Source organism: Lontra canadensis, unplaced genomic scaffold, assembly GCF_010015895.1.
Source record: "Lontra canadensis isolate GAN:19392208 unplaced genomic scaffold, GSC_riverotter_1.0 scaffold150, whole genome shotgun sequence".
NCBI lineage: Eukaryota > Metazoa > Chordata > Mammalia > Carnivora > Mustelidae > Lontra > Lontra canadensis.
Window position 1 is genome coordinate 2,997,929 of NW_022631144.1, and position 19,841 is coordinate 3,017,769.

At 44.4% G+C, this 19,841-nt stretch overlaps 1 protein-coding gene across 1 annotated transcript in view; it reads left to right on the forward strand.

Annotated features, from left to right (window-relative positions):
- The window catches only part of STAB2 (stabilin 2), a gene marked incomplete at its 3' end in the record, with an annotated part of 157,350 nt that overhangs the window by 102,205 nt on the left and 35,304 nt on the right, over window positions 1-19,841 (forward strand). Inside the window, exons 34-43 of the mRNA XM_032844332.1 lie at window positions 854-985; window positions 3,533-3,661; window positions 4,942-4,998; window positions 6,000-6,095; window positions 8,246-8,441; window positions 9,846-9,941; window positions 13,492-13,537; window positions 14,347-14,423; window positions 16,472-16,597; window positions 18,356-18,429. Of these exons, the coding sequence (XP_032700223.1) occupies window positions 854-985; window positions 3,533-3,661; window positions 4,942-4,998; window positions 6,000-6,095; window positions 8,246-8,441; window positions 9,846-9,941; window positions 13,492-13,537; window positions 14,347-14,423; window positions 16,472-16,597; window positions 18,356-18,429 (1,029 nt within the window). The remainder of the gene's footprint in view (window positions 1-853; window positions 986-3,532; window positions 3,662-4,941; window positions 4,999-5,999; window positions 6,096-8,245; window positions 8,442-9,845; window positions 9,942-13,491; window positions 13,538-14,346; window positions 14,424-16,471; window positions 16,598-18,355; window positions 18,430-19,841) is intronic.

The following is a 19,841-nucleotide window of genomic DNA, read 5'->3' on the forward strand; positions in this document are numbered from 1 at the left end:
GTTGATTAATGTCTTATAGGGACTTTTCTCTCTCTTTCTCTATCTCCTCCCTCCCTCCTTTCTCCTTCCCTCCTTCCTTCTGATGCTCTGGTGGTTCTTTGGAGACCCCAAACATAATTGGTGGTCTCTGACTGTTGTCCCCTTGACCTGAGTGTATGCACCCTAGTCCTGTAGTCATTGATCTCCTCGTTGGACCCTAAGCATCCAGAACCTGCCTCCAGCTTTTCTCCTGGGGAAGCCTGTCGGCCCCCTAGGCCACCATCAAAGATAGGACCTAAGGCCCCAATTCTCTCTGACCCTGCCACACCTCTGGCCCACAGGACACACATCCTCTCTTGTCCCAAGCCAGCACTGGGAGTCGTGGGCCTGTCCCAGTGCTGGGACACCTCTCGGCCCTCCACAGTGGATCAACCTGCCAGCCATCCGTGGCATGAGATTGCTCAGGTCTGAGTACAACCCCAGTCCCACAGGCCACCGTATCTGTAGGGGACACAGATCATATTCTTCAAAGCATCCCAGCGAGTCTCCTCTCATGGCCCTTGGGGTGAAAGGCAGGCTGGGGACTCTCTCTTCAAAGAAATCATCTTTAAAATCCTCCCTTGAGCTTCATGCCTTCAGTCCAGGTTTTAGGGTGACAGCAGGAGTTCTGGACCATCCCATGTGGAAGACCGTCACGTGCGAGGTGATGTGTCTCAGCTTTACTATTTCATACCTACTGCCTTGGTCAGACCTTGCCGTTCAACAAGTTATTGCTCTAGTAATTCCCACAGGGCCAGGCATGCTGGGGCAGCCCACTAAGTGACTGGGGACTATCTGACCTACGGGTTGACTTTCAGTCCTGAGTGTTTTGCAGGAGGAGGACGTAATCAGGTATCACGTGATCTTGGAGGAGAAACTCCTGAAGAATGACCTGCACCAAGGCATGCATCGGGAGACCATGCTGGGCTTTTCCTACCTCCTCGGCTTCTTTCTCCACGATGACCAGGTGCAACCCTTTTACTTAAAACCCAGGAGTGAGTGTCTTAGCTCCTATCATCCGTCATCACTTCCATGTTGGAATAATCTCACCAGTACCTTCTAAGCCTTATCCACAAAAGACAGTTGTCTGTCTTTCACCATAAAGAGCAGAGAGACTGCCCAGCTCCCCACTCACCCTCCCTGTCACCAGCCTTTGCATAATCATTGTGGGCTTTACTAATCATGGTATTTGAATTCCAACAGTCACAAGTGCCCTCTGACCCTGATTCCTAACGAACCCAACAGATAGTCCGCAAGCAGTCTCTAAGATAGAAGAACTGACAGCAAAACCCAACACTCAGGATGTGGCACTGACTCCACAGGGCCAAGTGACATGTGGAATCCAGCAGCCAAATGAATAATGTCACAATTCCTTGATCATACACACCCTGGTCCCAGGACAGGCTGAACCCCATACCAGGACTCCAATATTTATCTCATACAACCACTAAATATTTCAGTGTTCAGAATTCATGAAAAAGAATTGATGAAACTAAATAAGTTAAGTATTTCAATTATAATTCTAATGACATATTTCAAACATCAAGGAAGAATATTCATTTATGAAAATTCAACAAGAAACTCACAGTGTAACTCTAGGATAAATTCTCATAAGAAAAAGTAATAAAAACAAATTATTGTTTAAGATAAACGAGGCATGATATTAAGAGGAAGAAAGTTTAATCATGGACTTTTTTAGCATTACTAGTAGTTGGTCCTTTTAAAAAGTGCAATGTTAAAACAATGTTCTCAGTAGTATCATCACTGAATCACAAGTGATTCAGTGGGAAATTATAATCACAAGTGATTCACTAGGAAATTATATTTCCTAGTAAGGCAACTTTTTATTGGTAAAGAACTTAGATTTTTTTTTATCTGATCATTTCTTACTTCATCACATAGAGATGAATTCTTTTTTTTTTAATTTATTTTCAGCATAACAGTATTCATTGTTTTTGCACCACACCCAGTGCTCCATGCATTTCTAATGCAGTTAGTTGAATCCATTTCAACTCTGTCATGGTTATTTTCCATTTGTTTGGAAATTCTTTGATCTAGAGCAATTTTACATGAGAGGCTTTAACTTAAAATAAATAGTTCTATCTCACAGTAGAGGTTTTGCTCTTATTGGTAACTCATTTACTTTCTCTTAGGACAATAGAGTTGCAGGAAAAATCTCTCTAACCCAGAAAACTTGTGTTCCAGTAAAAATTTTAATGCAGCACATAATTCTCTGGGGACATCTCACAATGAAAATGACTCAGACGTTTTGAAGGCCAAATCAACCATATGATAGCATCAGAAGTTCTGTCATTTTGATATTTTTTAAATATTTCAGTTTCTCAGAATTCTGGAAGTTCATGCTTCAACCACCATTTGACAGCACCTGTACGGTTCCTTGCTAGTTTTCCAAATCTACACAAATGCTAGAAGACCTCTGTGGAGCTCGGCCATGATTTATCTCAACACCCAATGGAAAGTCACCTGACTCCAAGTAAATCATAAGGGGCTTTAACATTCCACAAGAGTTCAAATTTTAGCAATTGAAAGAGTCATTTTAATAGTGCTGCTGTGGGGAGTTTGGAGATGTTCTTAATCATTTTTAAACCCTTATTGGATACAAACTTAACATTTTCTTAGTACAATAAAGACTCCCCCTTCTTCCAACTCACACCTACTCAAACACACACACACACACACACACTCTCCAATTCTTGAAAAAACCCTTTTCCCCACTTATATTAGTTATATTAATGAATGAATAGATGGATTCACTCATTTTGCGTTATTCAATCATTAAGGTAGCCTCCTCCTCTTAAAAAAATCAAAACAAAACACTTTGCAACTCAAAGTTGAAGTTGAATTAGCAACATATAATGCAGAACATCTGAGCACTTGCCACACACTGGGAAATGAGAGTATCTGGTGGAACACTTTTCACAAACAAAACCACTTTAAAAAATGCTAATTATTTTTATTCTTAAATACCTGTCACTTGGCCTTTCTAAGGGTTGCTCACAAGCTAACCATAGAGATGTACGGAAAGCCCAATGAGTTTCATTCTCCATGCCTTGGTTTTAGAATGCATTCAGACCTCCAAGACCACCAGTCCACAGCACAGGGAGGCATGCCCAGGGAGCCATTTTGCCGATGGGACTCGTGTAACAATCATGATTCAGAATTCTTCAAACGCCATAAACCAACTAATGGGAGGGGTAGATAGAAACCTGAGAGATGATCTAGAACAGCCTTTTCCTTTTACAAAAAAGGAAATTGAGATTCAGAGAGGAAAAGCAACTGGCCTAAAGTCACACAACCAGATGGTACCAGATGCGGGACCATTACTGAGACTTTCTTCCCCAGGAGAGATCTTTCCTCTACAGAGTGCTACCTTCCAGGTGAACACTGGACTATCTCCGAGACTGCTATGATATTGATAGCCTCTGATCCTTATTGTTGCTATTTCCCTTGAAATCACTATAATCAAATTCACGTTCAACCCTCTTATTTACAGCTCTATGTAAATGAGGCTCCGATAAACTACACCAATGCGGCCACTGACAAGGGAGTGATCCATGGCTTGGGGAAAGTTCTAGAAATTCAGAAGAATAGATGTGATAATAACGACACTACTATTGTACGAGTAAGTTATACCCAAGGCCAACGATGCACCTGTTGGCTTCATTTTTTATTGTTTAAGCATAAGGTTTGTCTATCAAGGTATCTCAATTCAGTTCAAAAACACACTGAGTGAGCATCTCTGATGTACGAAGAGGTAGAATCAATTTGACTCTATGAAGATAAATAAGACATGATCCCTGCCCTCAGTGGGTTCACAATCCAGCGCAATGAATTGTACCTCGGTGCCTGGGAACTTTCCTGGAGGGTTGTACTGAGCGGGATTCTCAAGCCATGGTCTTCGTCAGACAGAAACATGCCACACCTAGCATAGGCGCAGAGAGGAGGGGGGTGATGGTCCACCTATGGCAGGTGTTGCCCAAGCCTGGTCTCCTGGGACAGAAAATATAGAGTTGCATTATTTCAGTATAACAGAGGATGCGGTAATGGAGACTTTTCATTCCAGTCCATGGGATGGTGTAGGATCTTTCCATAATAGTAATGACTGCTGACATTAAGGGGCACTTATGTGCTAGTCACTGCACATATTTTATGCTGCTATAATGGTTTTATATGGGTTCATACACATGTTACATGTATGAAGCCATCCTCACCACACCCTACAAAATAGGTACTATTATTATCCCCATTCTACAGATGGGGAAAATGAGCCAAAAGAGGTTAAGCAATGTACCTAGGTTCACAGAACTAACAAGTGGTGGGCTGCCTGGGTGGCTCAGTGGGTTAAAGCCTCTGCCTTTGGCTCAGGTCATGATCTCAGAGTCCTGGGATCAAGCCCCGCAACAGGCTTTCTGCTTGGCAGGGAGCCTGCTTGCCTCTCTCTCTCTCTCTGCCTACTTGTGATCTCTGTCTGTCAAATAAATAAATAAAATCTTAAAAAAAAGAGAGAGAACTAATAAGTGGCAAATAAGGAGTTCAAATCCAGGCAGTCTGGCCCCAGAGCCAGAACCGTGAACAACCACATTATCCTGTCTGGTGGGGGCCAAGTTAAGAACTAGTCACATTAGCCTCCTCCTGTTGTAGGACTGGATCACATTTAAAAATGTCTGTCATTCTCAACTTGTGCTCTTTGTTTTATAATAGTGTATATTATCTCCACCCTGAGCCCTTAGCTCCCAGGTGCTCCCAAGTGTTGCCCAGATGAACTTCCCTAATGTCTTTCTGGGTTTAAGTTCTACATCCTAAAACTTTCAGCTCCAAGGTCTGGAAAATACTTGCAGCCTCACTTTGCACTAAAAGTAAGAATGGTAAAATGTTCACCTTGCCTTTTTGTGTTTTACCAAGGGAAAATGTGGAAAGTGTCTCCAGCAACCGGTCTGCCCATTTGGAACTAAACAACTAGTAAGTATTTTGTTTGCTTTAATTAAGTAGTTTCCAGATCCCAGGAGGTCCAAATTAGAAAATGAACCTCAAAGAAAAAAGAAAAGAAAGAAAGAAAAGAAAAGAAAGAGAGAGAGAGAGAGAAAGAAAGAAAGAAAGAAAGAAAATGAACCTCAAGCATACCTCATTTTCACTGCTCACAATTCCTGTACTTGGTTTTAATTTCATTTTACCTTCATATACACATCTTTCTAAAGTCTTGAATCCATTTGTTTGAACCAAAGCAAAATTTAATTAATACATAAATAGAAGCTGGGGTTCACATCAGTCAATATACAATACAGGAAGCGATTTTTCACTTTCTACATCTTTTAGTCCTGGAAGCTTGTTAAGGATAAGAGCAAGAAATCTTTTCAGAGAAGGGCAGACTCCATATCCAAAACCACATCCGTCTGGATGAGTTTCACCTGCCTGATTTGCTTTTATAATTGAAGTTACAACTTTCTCTAAGAAACAGATGGAAAACTTGGGAGAAGTAAACATATCTTTGAATTAATTACCAATGTTCCTTGTAGCTATTTATTGCAAAAGCAACTTCTGATAAAGTTCCAATCATCATAAAAAAATAGATGCTTAGGCACCTTTCACAGCATGAGAACAAGTATTTCTGATGATACCAACGCTGATTCTCACACTAGAGTTTAATCTTGTTATTACAGAATTATTTTATCTAATGTGCTCTACAATTCTCCCAAACTTGAGTTCATTCTCTAGACAAAAGTTCTTTTTACAGAGTACCACCTTAAGGTATCATAATTTGGATTTTGCCACCTGTTCAGTTCTGGCAGCCGATACTGTGTTTTTGTGTCTTCTTACTTACAAAGCAGCTCCAGGAAGACAACCCCCTCACTTTCCAGAACATTTCAGTGGGAGAAACAGCAATACGTCCCCCACCTACTTGCTCTTAGAGACTGGAACTTCTCCCCCACCCAAAAGCTGATGTAATCATCTCCATTTCACAGGGTGAAGAGATGAGGAGATGTATCTATACCATTTATTTCATGGGCAAGCGATCCCTGTTCATTGGGTGCCAGGCAAAATGTGTGAAAACCATAATTGTGAGTATAACGATTGAATCGCCCTTCCAATGCCTGCAGCAGCATGGGGAAGTTTTATCATATGTCACACTTTTCAGATGGCTTCCTGTGGATTCCTTCTGCCTCTCCTCTTCCTCCTTATCATCCTCATTGTCATTGTCATGCAAGGTAGTGGAGGTAGCAGGAAAACTCTGTGGACAGCCACGTAAGTCAGGAAACTGGGAAAAGCTCCATTATTCAACTGCATGGTAAAGGACTGAGAGCCTAGGAGGACCTCCTCATTGTCACAACAGGGACAGAGGAGATGGCCGACTTCCTAAGGAAAGAGAAGGTGCACCTGCTTGTTTAGAAAATAGGACCCCAGAACTAAGCATGTCTGCACTGCTGGTTTAGAATCTGCTGGAAATTTATCTTTATCTGCTGGAAAATTCTTTATAACTTCCTGTCCTGCCTCTTACCCCTAGAAGACTAGCCATAGCCTCTGCCTATCCTACAGAAGCAAGACGGTTTGGCCTTTAAGCTGCAGAGGTTGGAGCTGCAGAAGAGTCTGTGGGGGTTTGGGGTCTTGTTTTCCAGTATCCAGAAATGTTTTATCGGAACCTAGCCATGCTCACCCATTTATTTCTTACTGAAGTATAATTAACATACGATGGTATATTCGTTTCACACGTACAACACAGTGATTCAGTAATTCTCTATGGGGAACCTAAAAACAAAACAAAGGAACAAAGGAACAAAAAAAAAAACAATGAGGAAAAAACAACAACAAACAAACAAACAAACAAAAAACAGCAGATTCTTAAACACAGAGAACAAACTGGTCATTGCCTGAGGTGGGTGGGGGAATGAGTGAAATCAGTGAAAGAGATTATGGGTACAAACTTCCAGTTACAAAATAAGACAGAGATGAAAAATGCAGCATAGAGAATATAGTCAGTAATCATGTAGCAACGTTGTATGGTGACAGACAGTGTCAGCACTTCCTGAGCTGAGCACTGAGTGAGGCAGACATATGTGTGTTAGTGCCCTCAAGGGTAAAGGCATCTGGGGCACCTGGGTGGCTCAGTAGGTTAAGCTTCTGCCTTCAGCTCAGGTCATGATCCGGGGATTGAGCCCTGTGTTGGGCTCCCTGCTGTGCAGGAAGCCTGCTTCCCCCTCTCCATCTGCCCTGCCCCCCACCATGCAGGCGAATGAGCACTTGAACGAGCACTTGTGCGTGCACTCTCTCTCTCTCAAATAAATTAAATAAATAAGTACTGTTTTTTAAAAAAGAATAAAGCCAGTGATGGGGATTAAGGGGTGCGGTGCACTTACCATGATGAGCACTGGGTACTATATAGAATTGCTGAATCGCTATATGGTGTACCTGCAACTAATATAACGTTTTATGTGAATTCTATTGGAATTAAAATTAAAAATTTAATTAAAATTTAAAAAAAAAAAAAGAGATTTACTTCTAAAATGCCGAAGGCTTCCCCTGATGAGAAACACACCAGGAAGGGGCCGGGCTCCTGGATGGTAACAGCTTCACCCCCTCCTACCCTGCTTGTATCAGCTGCATTGTTCTTTTTTTTTTTTTTTCTAATTTTTTAAAATTTAACTTTATTTTTTCCGTGTTCCAAGATTCATTGTTTATGCACCACACCCAGTGCTCCATGCAGTACATGCCCTCCTTAATACCCACCACCAGGCTCACCCATTCCCCTCACCCCCTTCCCTCCAAAACGCTGTGTTTCTCAGAGTCCACAGTCTCTCATGGTTCGTCTCCCCTTCCAATTTCCCCCAATTCACTTTTCCTTTCCTTCTTCCAATGTCCTCCATGTTATTCCTTACGCTCCACAAGTAGGTGCAACTATATGACAATTGACTTTCTCCACTTGATTTATTTCACTCAGCACAGTCTCCTCCAGTCCCGGCAGCTGCCTCGTTCTTCACTCTGATCCCACTGCCTCCTTTCCCGCTGCTCTTCATCCTTGTCTCTTGCTTGCCTTTATCCTTTCCCTCTTTTCTGCTTCGCCACTGGGTCCTGCCCCTGGCACCCTCCATGCGCTATCCAAGTTTCCGGCACACCCAGCCCCACTGGCAGGATCTCCAGACCGCGACCGGGACAGAACCTGGGGAGATGGAGGTGTGGGGCCTTGTCCGAGCCCAGCCTTGTCCCTTGGTTTCAGAGGAGAGAATGCTGTGCGGGCTTCTTTGGTCCCCAGTGTCAGCCCTGCCCAGGAAGAGCTGAGAACGTCTGCTTTGGAAACGGGATCTGCTTGGACGGAGTGAACGGCACAGGCGTGTGCGAGTGTGGAGACGGCTTCTCAGGCACGGCCTGTGAGACCTGCGTGGAGGGCAAGTACGGCCCCCATTGCGACCAAGGTACGCACCCTCCTCCCTCCCCACCGGGCTGGACCTCTGCACTCACTGAGCGAAGCCCCAGGGCTGGCAGAGAAGTGGGCCCTCAGCGCCCTAGCTCACCCGCCAGGCTGGAATCCCACCTCCCTTAACACGTGAATTTTAAGAATGTGGGTGTTGCGCAATTTGCAAAGAACAAGTGTTTTCCAAATATTTGCAGTCACTAACTGGACCTACCAACCCACCCCCAATCTCCTCCTCCACCTTCCCCAACCAACTCCATGTTTTTGTGTTTGCCTTTGCACACGGATCCTCACAGCCTCTCAAGTTTGGACATTGCTTGATAGTTTGAAATGCCCCTTTGTGCACAGTGTCTGGTTTAACCCACACAGGAACCTTATGTACCCATTTTACAGACTAGTGTATTAAGGCAGAGTGGAATGACTTCCCTTAAGGTCACACCTGGTGGGAGGCAGAACTGAGATTTGAATACGTCTCTTGCTTGGTCCCACATCCTTGCTCTAGAATCATGCAGTCCTTTACCTGAAGACTATTCTATTAATGCACCTTCAGCAAGCCATATGTTTTAAGCTGTTTTCACAAAAATCATCATCCGTTTGCCTTCTCTGACCTTGTGCCCAAGGACACACACACGTGGGAGGAATTGCCTAATCCATGATGAGAAAACAAGGCATTTTTTTCGACCCTGCCCTAAAAACCATACATTGGACCTTTTTTTATCACTGCTTGGTCATCAGCATTCCACACCAGACAAAGCCAATATATAATTGAATCATTACAGTTGGACCATATCGTATATAGTTGCAACTAGAGTGCTGACTCTTTCTGTCATTTGGAAGCATCTTCTGCTTTCACTCGTGCAGGTCTTCCTAACCAGTGATCCATAGATGACCTTCATGGGGTCCAGCAAAGCCCCAAATCTGAATGTTTTTCTTGGAGAAAGGCATCCAAATCTTTCCACCAGCTCTTAGAGGCTCACAGCGCTGCTGCATAACAAAGGAATTGGCTTTTCTATGTTGTTAAAGAAAGCAGTGCCTCTCCAGGTTTATATAAACCTAGTGGACTGGCCTCATGGAACAAACATGGTTCCGTCCCTGGGCGTCACACACAACGCTGGGTCCTCCGCGATGCTTAGCTAAGGACACTCTCACCCTGCTTGGGTTGCGAACCCACAGTGCTACACAGTCCCACAACAGTGGTCTCTATCAAATTATGACGTGATTTGACTCGATCTCCTGTGTCCCTGCCCTTCCCATGATTCCAGCCCTCTGTTAAAGACAGTAGTTCTTTGGAACCAGGTGGGAGAGTAAAGTGCCCGTCATGTGAAGTGGGTCTTCAAGGTAAATGATAATGAGTTCCAGAACGCGGGTCAGAGGGCTAACAATCTGTGGGCACTTTTCCACTTAGGGTGTTCTTGTGTCCATGGGAGATGCAACCAAGGACCCTCGGGCGACGGCTCCTGTGAATGTGATGTTGGCTGGCGGGGAGTGAGTTGCGATACTGGTAAGGGCAAATCTCTCAGTCCTTATGATGTGTTCTTAACCCTGCTTCCAAGCAGCTACATTTCTGTCTTCCTACAATAGAAATGACACTTTTAGGTGGTGCCTGGGTGGCTCAGTCCATTAATTTCTACCTTCAGCTCAGGTCATGATCTTGGGGTTCTGGGATGGAGCCCCATGGTGGGCTCCCTGATCAGTAGGGAGTCTGTCTCTCCCTCTCCCTCTGCCCCCACCCCGTGCTTGTTGTCTCTCTCTCTCAGCTTACTCTCTCATCTCTCTCTCAAATAAAGAAATAAATAAAATCTTTTAAAGAAAAAGAAAAAAAAGAAATAACACCTTTATTACTTCCTTTGGCAACCAAAGTAGCCCTATTTGCCACAAAAAGTTTGTAAAATAAAGAAAAGCAGGGGTGCCTGGGTGGCTCAGTCGGTTGAGCATCCTACTTTGATTTCGGCTCAGGTCATGATCTCGGGGTGGTAAGATCGAGCCATGTGTGGGGCTCTGCACTCAGCAGGGAGTCTGCTTGAGATTCTCTTCCTCTTCCTCTCTCTGCCCCTCCCCCTGCTCAAGCTCACACGCTCTCTCTCTCTCAAATAAATATATCTTTTAAAAAAGAAAAAAAGGGGGGCGCCTGGGTGGCTCAGTGGGTTAAAGCCTCTGCTTTCAGCTCAGGTCATGATCCCAGGGTCCTGGGATCGAGGCCCATATCAGCCTCTCTGCTCGGCAGGGAGCCTGTTTCCCCCTCTCTCTCTGCCTGCCTCTCTGACTGCTTGTGATCTCTGTCTGTCAAATAAATAAATAAAATCTTTAAAATAAATAAATAAATAAATAAGAAAGAAAAAAGAAAAAAAGGAAAGCAAAAGAAAATAAGAAATACATTCCCACAGCAGGAACAAACTATCATTAATATTTTACATTAGGCTTCTATCCTTCTCCTAGGTAATAAACATATGTGGATGAGACCACACTCAGCCTACTTTTTCATTTCACAATATGTCATGGATATCGCTCCATGTGAATAAATATTGATAAATATCATTTTTAATTTTCATATAATATTCCATTATATGACTATACCACTCTCTCTAAAACCAATTTTCTATTGTCATCATAATGCTGCAGTGAATGTCTTGTGCATACATCTTTTGCATTTGTCTAATTAATTCATTCATCAGTATTTCTAGAGATGGGATTTCTGAGTCCCAAGTTAGCACTTTGGGTGAAGGGTTTGCTGCTTTTTGCCAAGTTGTCCCTCAGAGAGTACATCCATTTAATTTCCCACTGACAGGATCTGAATAGGCCCATTTCCCCCAACCCCAACCACACTATACTGATGGGGGTTTTTTTCTTTTTTTAAATATTTATTTATTTGAGAGAGAGAGAGAGAAAATGCAGAGGGAAGGGGCAGAAAGAGAGGGAGAGAGAAACTTAAGCAGACTCCCTGCTGAGCTCAGAGCCCAACACTGGACTGGCCCCCATGACCTGGAGATCATGACCTGAGACGAAACCAAGAGTCAGACACATAACCAACTACACTAGCTAGGAGCCCCTGCACTGATGTTTCTCAAGGTGCTCCAAGGACGGACCTCCAGGCTCACTCTTCCTGTTTTCCTTACTGGGGAGAAAGACCCAGCCTACCTCCACATGCTCACCCAATCTAGACACCACCCACTTGGCCTTCAGGCCTTCCACACCCGCCCCCTCATCCCTCACTAGCATGTCTACATTATTCTAACCTCCACAATCCTCCTGCTGCTCAGCTCCCAGCAGGAGCCTTGGGATCTGTCCCTCTGCCCTCTGTCCAATCTTCCTCAAGTGCACCCTCCACATGGCTGCCAGAGAGAACTTTCCAAAACATAGATGTCTTAGTTCAGGCTGCTATAACAAATACTAGAGACAAGATAGATTATAAGCAACCAAAATTTCTCCCTCACAGTTCTGGATGCTAGAAGTCTGAGATCAAGTGCCAGCACCATGAGGTTCTGGTGAGAATCCTCTTCTGGGTTGCAGCCATCTAATCTCTCCTGTCCTCACAGAGCAGAAGAGGCCAGGGTGCTCTCTGGGCTCTCTTTTATAAAGGCACCCATCCCATTCGTGAGCACTCCACCTTTATGACCTGACCATCTCCAAAGGCCCAACCCCCAATAACATCCCCCTGGAGATTAGACTTCAAGACATGGATTGGCGGGAGAAAGGGGACACAAATATTCAGTCCATAGCCATAGGTCAGATTCTACTTCCCACCCCCTCCCCAGACTTGACAACCTGCTATGGTTCTTCATTGCCTCCAGGAGAAAGTTCATTGCCTGCAAGAGAAACCGCTTGGCAGGGAGGAGGACAAGGCTCTTCACCAATTGGCCCTCACCCAGTTTTCCAGGCTGGTCTCTGTGCACACCCTGCACAAGGAGTTTCCAGCCTAGAAGTAGAAGTAAATGTTCAATAGTGTTCGAAAACTAATGGCATGAGAGCACAGAGGAAAGAGCCTGTAGACTAGAGCGAGGAAGAGAACTCCTTTGTCGGGTGCAAACGCCCCACTCCCGAGCTCATGGCAGACATCACTGAGGCCACACAAGGGCACCTCATCCCACCCAAAAGGGCACAGCATGTCGCCACTACCTGCTCACTGACATTCTCAAAGATTTAGAGCACCTTTCAGAGAGGAGGACCTAAAAGATGATGGGGAGTTCAGCCAACAGAGAATGGCAAGATAAGGGATTTCCAGGCTCAAGGAAGAGCAAACATAAAGGCACAAAATCTCATTGCACACATTCCAGCCCACTGAAGCCTCTCACTGTTCCCTCTGACGCAAAACAGGCCACTCTGACAGTCAAGTCTCTCTTTCCAGACCTTCTATGTGACTCGACATGCTTTAATGAGATTCTATCCCAAAGGCTCTTAACACAAGCATTTTCCCCAAAAGATACTCTCTCTTCATCTCTAATGATTTCTTTCTGGATCATCTCCTGCTGGGAAATCTGTTAGGGGGGCATCCAAGGGCAAGAGCCTATGCTGTTCCAGGAAATTTAGGAATGAATTGAGCTAATAGGTAATAGGCACCTGCTGTGTGCCTGCCTGGCCCTGGGTTATTTTTGCATATGCAATAGAAATAAAATAACATTTTAATATTCATTATAATTAGGTTTTGCTTGTTTATATCACCCCATAGTAAAATGATTAAAAACTAGACAGAAAAGGAACATAGGAAATATAAACGAAAGTAAAAAATCAGGCCCCAGGGAGGAACACGCATCGACAGCCAGAGCCTGAAGGAAGATACTGTGTTTTACTGTCCTTGCAGCCTCACTGTGTGGCACAGGGCCTGGCACACAGTAGGCAACTCCATCAGGATATCTGACCTTCTGATTGGGCTCTGAGCTTCCTGGCAGTCCATGCAAAAAAGGATTTACCAGGTCACAGAATTTTACATGGTTCACATGATGCATAAAATTACTTTTGAGGAATTAAGTCTTTTGTTAGCACCAAGTACTCAAAGAACGTTTTTGAGGTAGGTTTAGTATGAAAGGACTGACCCAACAACTGGTTCTCTTTTTCAGAGATCACAAAAGATGACTGCAATGGGATATGCCACACGAGTGCCAAGTACGTACCTTGGAACTTTCTTTGGGGGTGATGCAAAGGGGATCCTCTCCAAGAAGTGTCCTCCTCAGGGTAACCATTTCCTGAGACGTTTTCTGAAGTTAGGATAAAATCAAGTATGAAATGAAAATTCCCTCTGAAAAGGCCACCAGATTGCCAGATGCAGCCTTTTAAACAAGCTGCCCCCTGAGTTACCTGGCCTATTGGCAAGAATGCCAGCTATTACCCCCCAGTTCAGGCCACAGGGACCCTTTCATAGAAGCCAAGTGCACCTGACCTTCATCCAACCTTGCTCCCGCTTCACCGCCAAGACTTACTTGTTCAGACTTTCGGCTTCATACTCCTAACTCCCAGAAGGGCTTCGACCTGAATTCAAATCAGCCTCTGTCCTTTTCATGTCTGCATGACCTTGAGTCAATTACTTTATGCTTCTAAGCCTCAGTTTCTCCATCTATAAAATAGGACTAATAATATCTGCTTATTAGAGCTATTCGATATTGTGTATGTTCTACAAAGTAATGTGCAAAGCACAGCTCCAAGGACATAAGTGGCTCTCTAAAGATGGGTAGCTATCCTCCCTATCCCTGGGCCGATGCCTCCATGTGCACACCCTGCAGTTTTAGCTGCCCCGGGGTGGGTGGGGGGGGGGGCATGCTACAAATGACCTCTCTTTCCAAAGCTTAGGCAAGACCTTGAAGAGCCACGTGGGAGCGTGAGCTGAGATGCTGTCAATGAAGGGAGCAGTGTTGTTTTTTGTTTGTTCGCTTATTTGTTTGTTTTCCACAAATAGCCCTTGCCCTTTCTCATTGCAGCTGCCTTCTCAATCCAGACGGTACAGCCTCTTGCAAATGCACAGCAGGATTCCAAGGGAATGGAACAGTTTGCACAGGCAAGTGAGGAAAGGGTCTGCTGGGGGTACACAAGGCTAGTGCAAGTTGTTGAGAGGTCTGTGTTCCTGCAGACTGGATGGGCAGCTGCTACCAGCTGCTGATGGTTACCTGAATGGAACAGGGCCACTGATGGGGCCCCACGGCAAGAAAACTACTATTTACAGACAGGGCATGTGTTGGCTTAGGAATGGGTGGGTCAGTTGCACCTGTTGTCTTCCCCAAACAGTGGTGCACGACCTTGACCATGATTGAAATCACCTGGAGAACTTTAAAAACACTGGTTTGATTGACCCAAGGTGTGGCCTAGGCTTGGGGACTCTGGAATGGGACAAGGGCTTGAATCCCGGTTCTTCCTCCTACTACCCATGTGGCTTTGGGTGGGTCTCTTACCTGCTCTGAGCCGCCTTAGTTCACTTACAAAGTAAATAAAACTGTCTACCCTGCTGAGTGGTTTGGGCATGAAATGACCTCTCTGTACAGTGGCAGAATGAGACAGCAGCTTAAAGTAGCCCTAGCATCAGACCTTCCTGGGTCTGAGTCTAAGTTTTTATCATTTGTGCTATCTTGGGAAATTTGCTTGACTGATCTTTGCATCATTTTTTTTTTTAAATCTGCAAGTTGTGGATAATAAGAGAATCTCCCTCACTGGACTGTTGGGTGATAACCTGGATTAATCCCTGTGAAGTACTTAGAACAGTCTTGGCACAGAGCATACTCAATAAATGAGAGCCAATATTCTTATGGGGCCCACCACGTATTTGGTGCTAGAAAAGTGGAAACACTTAGCATCATCTTCCTCTTACGCAGCTTGTCCTGGCAGGCTTCAGTCCAAATGATAGTGGAGCTGGACAGTGAACCTACCAGCCTGCTTTCTAGACCATCTCCCCCTGGGGATTGCCCCAGCGTGCAGGCCCCCTGACCCAGGGCCCAGATGCTTCCTACAGCAGGGATGTGCTCAGTATGCCAGGGAAAACAGCTAGTAAGGGACAACAAGTGGAACGTTTTTCTTGCCCTCTGCTTTTGGAAAAACAGCAAAAGAAGAAGACACAAGTTAATAGGAGAACAGCCAACATTTGTGTAACACCTTCACATACATGATCAGATGGGAGTCTCTAAACTTGTAAGCAAAACTCGATGGGAGGACCCCAAGGTTCATATTAACTAAGCGGCTTGTCCAAGGTCACAGTGTGGGATTCCAAGTCGATCTGGGTCTTTGATCTACTTTGAATTAATTTGAGTACATGTTGTGAGGCCGGGGTCCAAGTTCATTCTTTTGTATGGGAAGACCCAATTGTCTCAGTATCATTTATTGAAAAAATTATTCTTTCCCCCACTGAAATGTTTTGGCATCTTTGTGGAAAATCAGTTGACCTTAGGTATATGGGTTTATTTCTGGACTCTCAGTTATATTCCATATATAGACATCCTTTATCAGGTTAAGAGGAAGTTTCCTTTTATTCCTTGCCTGTTGAGTTTTTTTATTAAAGGCATGAAATTTTATCAAATGCTTTTGTTCCTTCTATTGAGATGACAATGTCAGTTTGTCTTCTATAATTCTATTGATATGCTGTAGCACGTTAATTGATTTTTAAATGTTGAGCCACCTTTCATTCCTGCAAAATTCCCAGTCGGTGATGGTGTTTAATTCTTTTTATATATTGCCAAATTTGATTTACAAGTATTTTCTTGAGGATCTTTGTGTTTATATTCGCAAGGGATATTGGTCTGTAATTTTCTTGTGCCAACTCTGTCAGGCTTTGGTCCCAGGGTGATACCGACCTCATAAAATGAATTGGGAAGTTCTCTCCCCTCTTCCAGTTTTGGAAGAGTTTGTGAAAATTGGCTCTTTATCCTCCTTTAAATGTTTGGTAGGATTCCCCAAGGAAGACATCTGGTGATTTGTGTTCTTTTGAACTCTTCATATTTAATCCAGTTCCTGACATTCTGAGGTATCCTCCATCTCACTCGAGTCAAAAGGCATCACCGGGTTTTTTTTTTTTTCCCCTCCATCTCCTTCTCTGCTCGGCATCCCATCTCTCTCCGACAGCCATCAATGCCTGTGAGACCAGCAACGGAGGTTGCTCTACCAAGGCTGACTGCAGGAGAACCACCCCTGGAAGTCGGCGGTGTGTGTGCCAGGCAGGCTACACAGGCGATGGCATCGTGTGCCTCGGTAGGTACCATCCCTCACTGTCCGGTGGCCAAGTTTCAAGAATCAGAGATCTGGGCACCAGTCCTGTTATTAGGACCTGCCACTTCTGGAATCATCTTTAAGTGTATCTGGGCAGGAATGTGTGAGGGTGTGAAAATGTGACCGCAACGGGATGAAGGTATGTGATGGCCAAAAATCACCTGGGAAGGAGAAAAAGAAGAGACTTGTTCCAGTTAAACGCTATGGTGGTGACTGAATTTTTTAACATTTATTAGTTCTTTTTTTTTTTAACACAATAGCACATTCTTGCTGTAGAAAAATCAGAGAATGCATATGTGCTGGGAGAGAATATTCTGGAAATAACCACCCTCCCTATTGTCAGATCACTCCAGTTTGCTATGAGACACATACTTCTTTGAATGAAAATTCTGTTATGATCCATAGTATTTATTAGGCTTAGCAGTATGAAAGAACAACTCTCCCTGAAAATAAGTGTACCCCCAAATCACTATCTTCATGGCTACACATGGCTATACTCTAAAGGTATGCAGTAGTAAGTTGTCTGACTTTTGACGTTTTAGTTGTTAAAAAAAAAAAAATTGGCATACAAGCGTTGTGAGAATAATACAAAAGCAGTCCCATTTGCTTTTTACCTGGATTCAGTATTGTTAATGTATTTCTCCATTTGCTTTATCATTTGCTCTGTGTCTGTATATATTTTTCCTAAACCATTTGAGAGTAAACTATATATATCATATTCCCTTTACCCTTAAATACCTGGGCATATTTGAGAATAAGGGTAAATTCTTGTATACTCACAGCAGCTACCAACCAGCTTCAGTCAATTTACTACTGATATAAGATGTTTGTCCAATTACCATTTGTATTCTAATTTTGTCCGTTAACCCCATAACATAATGTCCTGTTTGGGCATTTTTTCCTCTGGTGCAGGACCCAGGTTAGGAATGGACATCATATCGCCTTGAATCGGGAATGGTTCTCCAGCCTTGCTTTGTCTTTTATGACATTGACATTTTGGATGAAGATGGTCCACCACCCCAACTTTCTTGTTCATAGCATGTTCTTCATTTGGGGTTGGTCTGATGTTTGTTTATGATTATACTGAGATAATGCCTTCCAGACCCAGTATCACAGGAGTGATAATGTGTCCTGCTCAGGATATCACACCAGAGGCTCATATTTCCAACTGTCTCTCATCTGCGATATTAATTTTGACCACTCGGTCAAGGTGCTATCTGATTTCTCCATGGGACAGTTGATTTTCCCCATTGCTACTAAGAAGCATTCAGTGGGGAGATATTTGAACACCAAGCAAATATCCTGTTCCTCACCAATGTGTCCTCGTAGATGGAGATTTTATTGATGATTCTTCCCTGAGGCAATTAAATTGTGATAGTTGCAAGTGACTTTCTTAATTCCTAAATTTCTGCTTCATAGCATGTTGAATTATACTCCTAGATTCTATTATTTCAAGTCCTTGGCTGCAAAGTGCTCATATTCACTCAGTAGAGGGACAGATGCAAGCCCACAGACTATGCCTTGCTGGCACAGTCCCAGCCCAGAGGAGCTGACTTTGAGAGATGGTATCTGGGACCTTCCTTGTTGGGTTACTTCTCCCACAGAGTCATTAGAAAACCAAATCACACTTGGACATCTGCTCGCCTTTTTCAGTTAGCCATCCTGACTGTTTCCTCAAGATGTCTTTACTTGAAAATGAGGTTTGAATTTCATGCCACGTATTGGCTTTTTGTTTTAAAGAGATCAACCCATGTTTGGAGAACAATGGTGGCTGTCACAAGAATGCAGAGTGCACGCAGACTGGACCCAACCAGGTGAGCTCCACCCACTGAGGGCCCCCAGTTTTCCTAGGGGCAAATTCCTGGGTCTTCAGACCCAGCCTGAGGGAGAGGGGCTGAGAACAGACCTGTGGACACCAGCAGCGTAAAGCAAACACTGTAGGGGGATATTCTGAATGAATTCCCAAAGAGGCCATTCTGTGGGGATGAAAAATGGTGGGAGTGAGGGGACAAAGGGTTCTTAAGAGAAGGAGCTTCTTGAGTACAGAGATGTAGACGGCTGCCAACACAACATGGTTTCAGAAGCACCTAGAAAGTTTCCAACAATCCTCTCCTTTCTTTCGGCTTTCTGATGTCCAGAATCCCACACCTTTTCTTTGGCTTGAGGCTCTGAAATGCATGTGCCACAGCAGAAGACAGTGTTCTTAGGCCCTCTGTCAGTCGTTTATTCTCTAACACAGTGAACTTTGCAGCTGCAACCAGCGCAACAAGGAAGTCACCTACATCAGAAACTGGATGATGAGGTGAAGTCCCCAGTGAATGTTCTAGGGACCTTGTTGAGTCCCAGACCTCAGTGCCAGGTCTCCCAATGGGCAGAACCAGCGGGTGCCTCAAGTGCTCAAAAATAAGAAAAAACAAAACAAAACACTTATTTTAAAGAATTGTGTGTGTGTGTGTGTGTGTGCATGTGCACGCACACGCACGCGCACATATAGGCTTGGAAAAACCCAGCACATTTAGATAGAGCCAGGGGTTCAGCTCTTGCCACTGAGTTCTTACTTCAAACCACATACAAGGTAAGGGAAACCTAGAAGCGTTGTGCTGCTCAAGGCCTCTACAAGTCCTCCTCTACACCTAAAAGGCTGTGAGAGGGACACAGGGTTGATCCCTAAGACAGGACCTTAGCCCAGAAGCAGTGGCTGAGGGTGTCTTGATAAAGCGTTGGGGCTGAGGTCCAGGTCTGTAATGGAGGAAGAGGCAGAGAAGTGAACACCTGCCATTTGACCCTGGCTGGCCCTGCCAATGAGTTCCAGTTCCAACAAGTAGACATCAGACCACAAAGCTGCCTCTCTAGACACATCAGGAGCATGGCTTGATGACTAGAGTGTAGCTGGGTTTCAGCCCCACTCAGTCCTGAGCAGAGCACCAGGGAAATGAGAGCGAAGTAGACAGTCCCCAGCTTCCTGCAGACAGTGTCCCCTCCCTCAACTTCAAGCCCCCAACCCCCACCTTGGTTAAACCTGCGCCCACCATATGACTCTAAAGCTCTCCTCCCCCAGCTGGTGCCTTGGGCAGAGCCTGGGTGGAGGTGTGCGAGAACCCAGTGGGAGCGGGAGTGGGCCATGGCTTAGCTTCCTTGCCACTGAGCCTTTACCAACCAAGGTGACCAAAGAGGTGAGTGCTGAGAAGGCAAGGGACCAAATAAGGTAACAGTGTTTTTAAAAAAA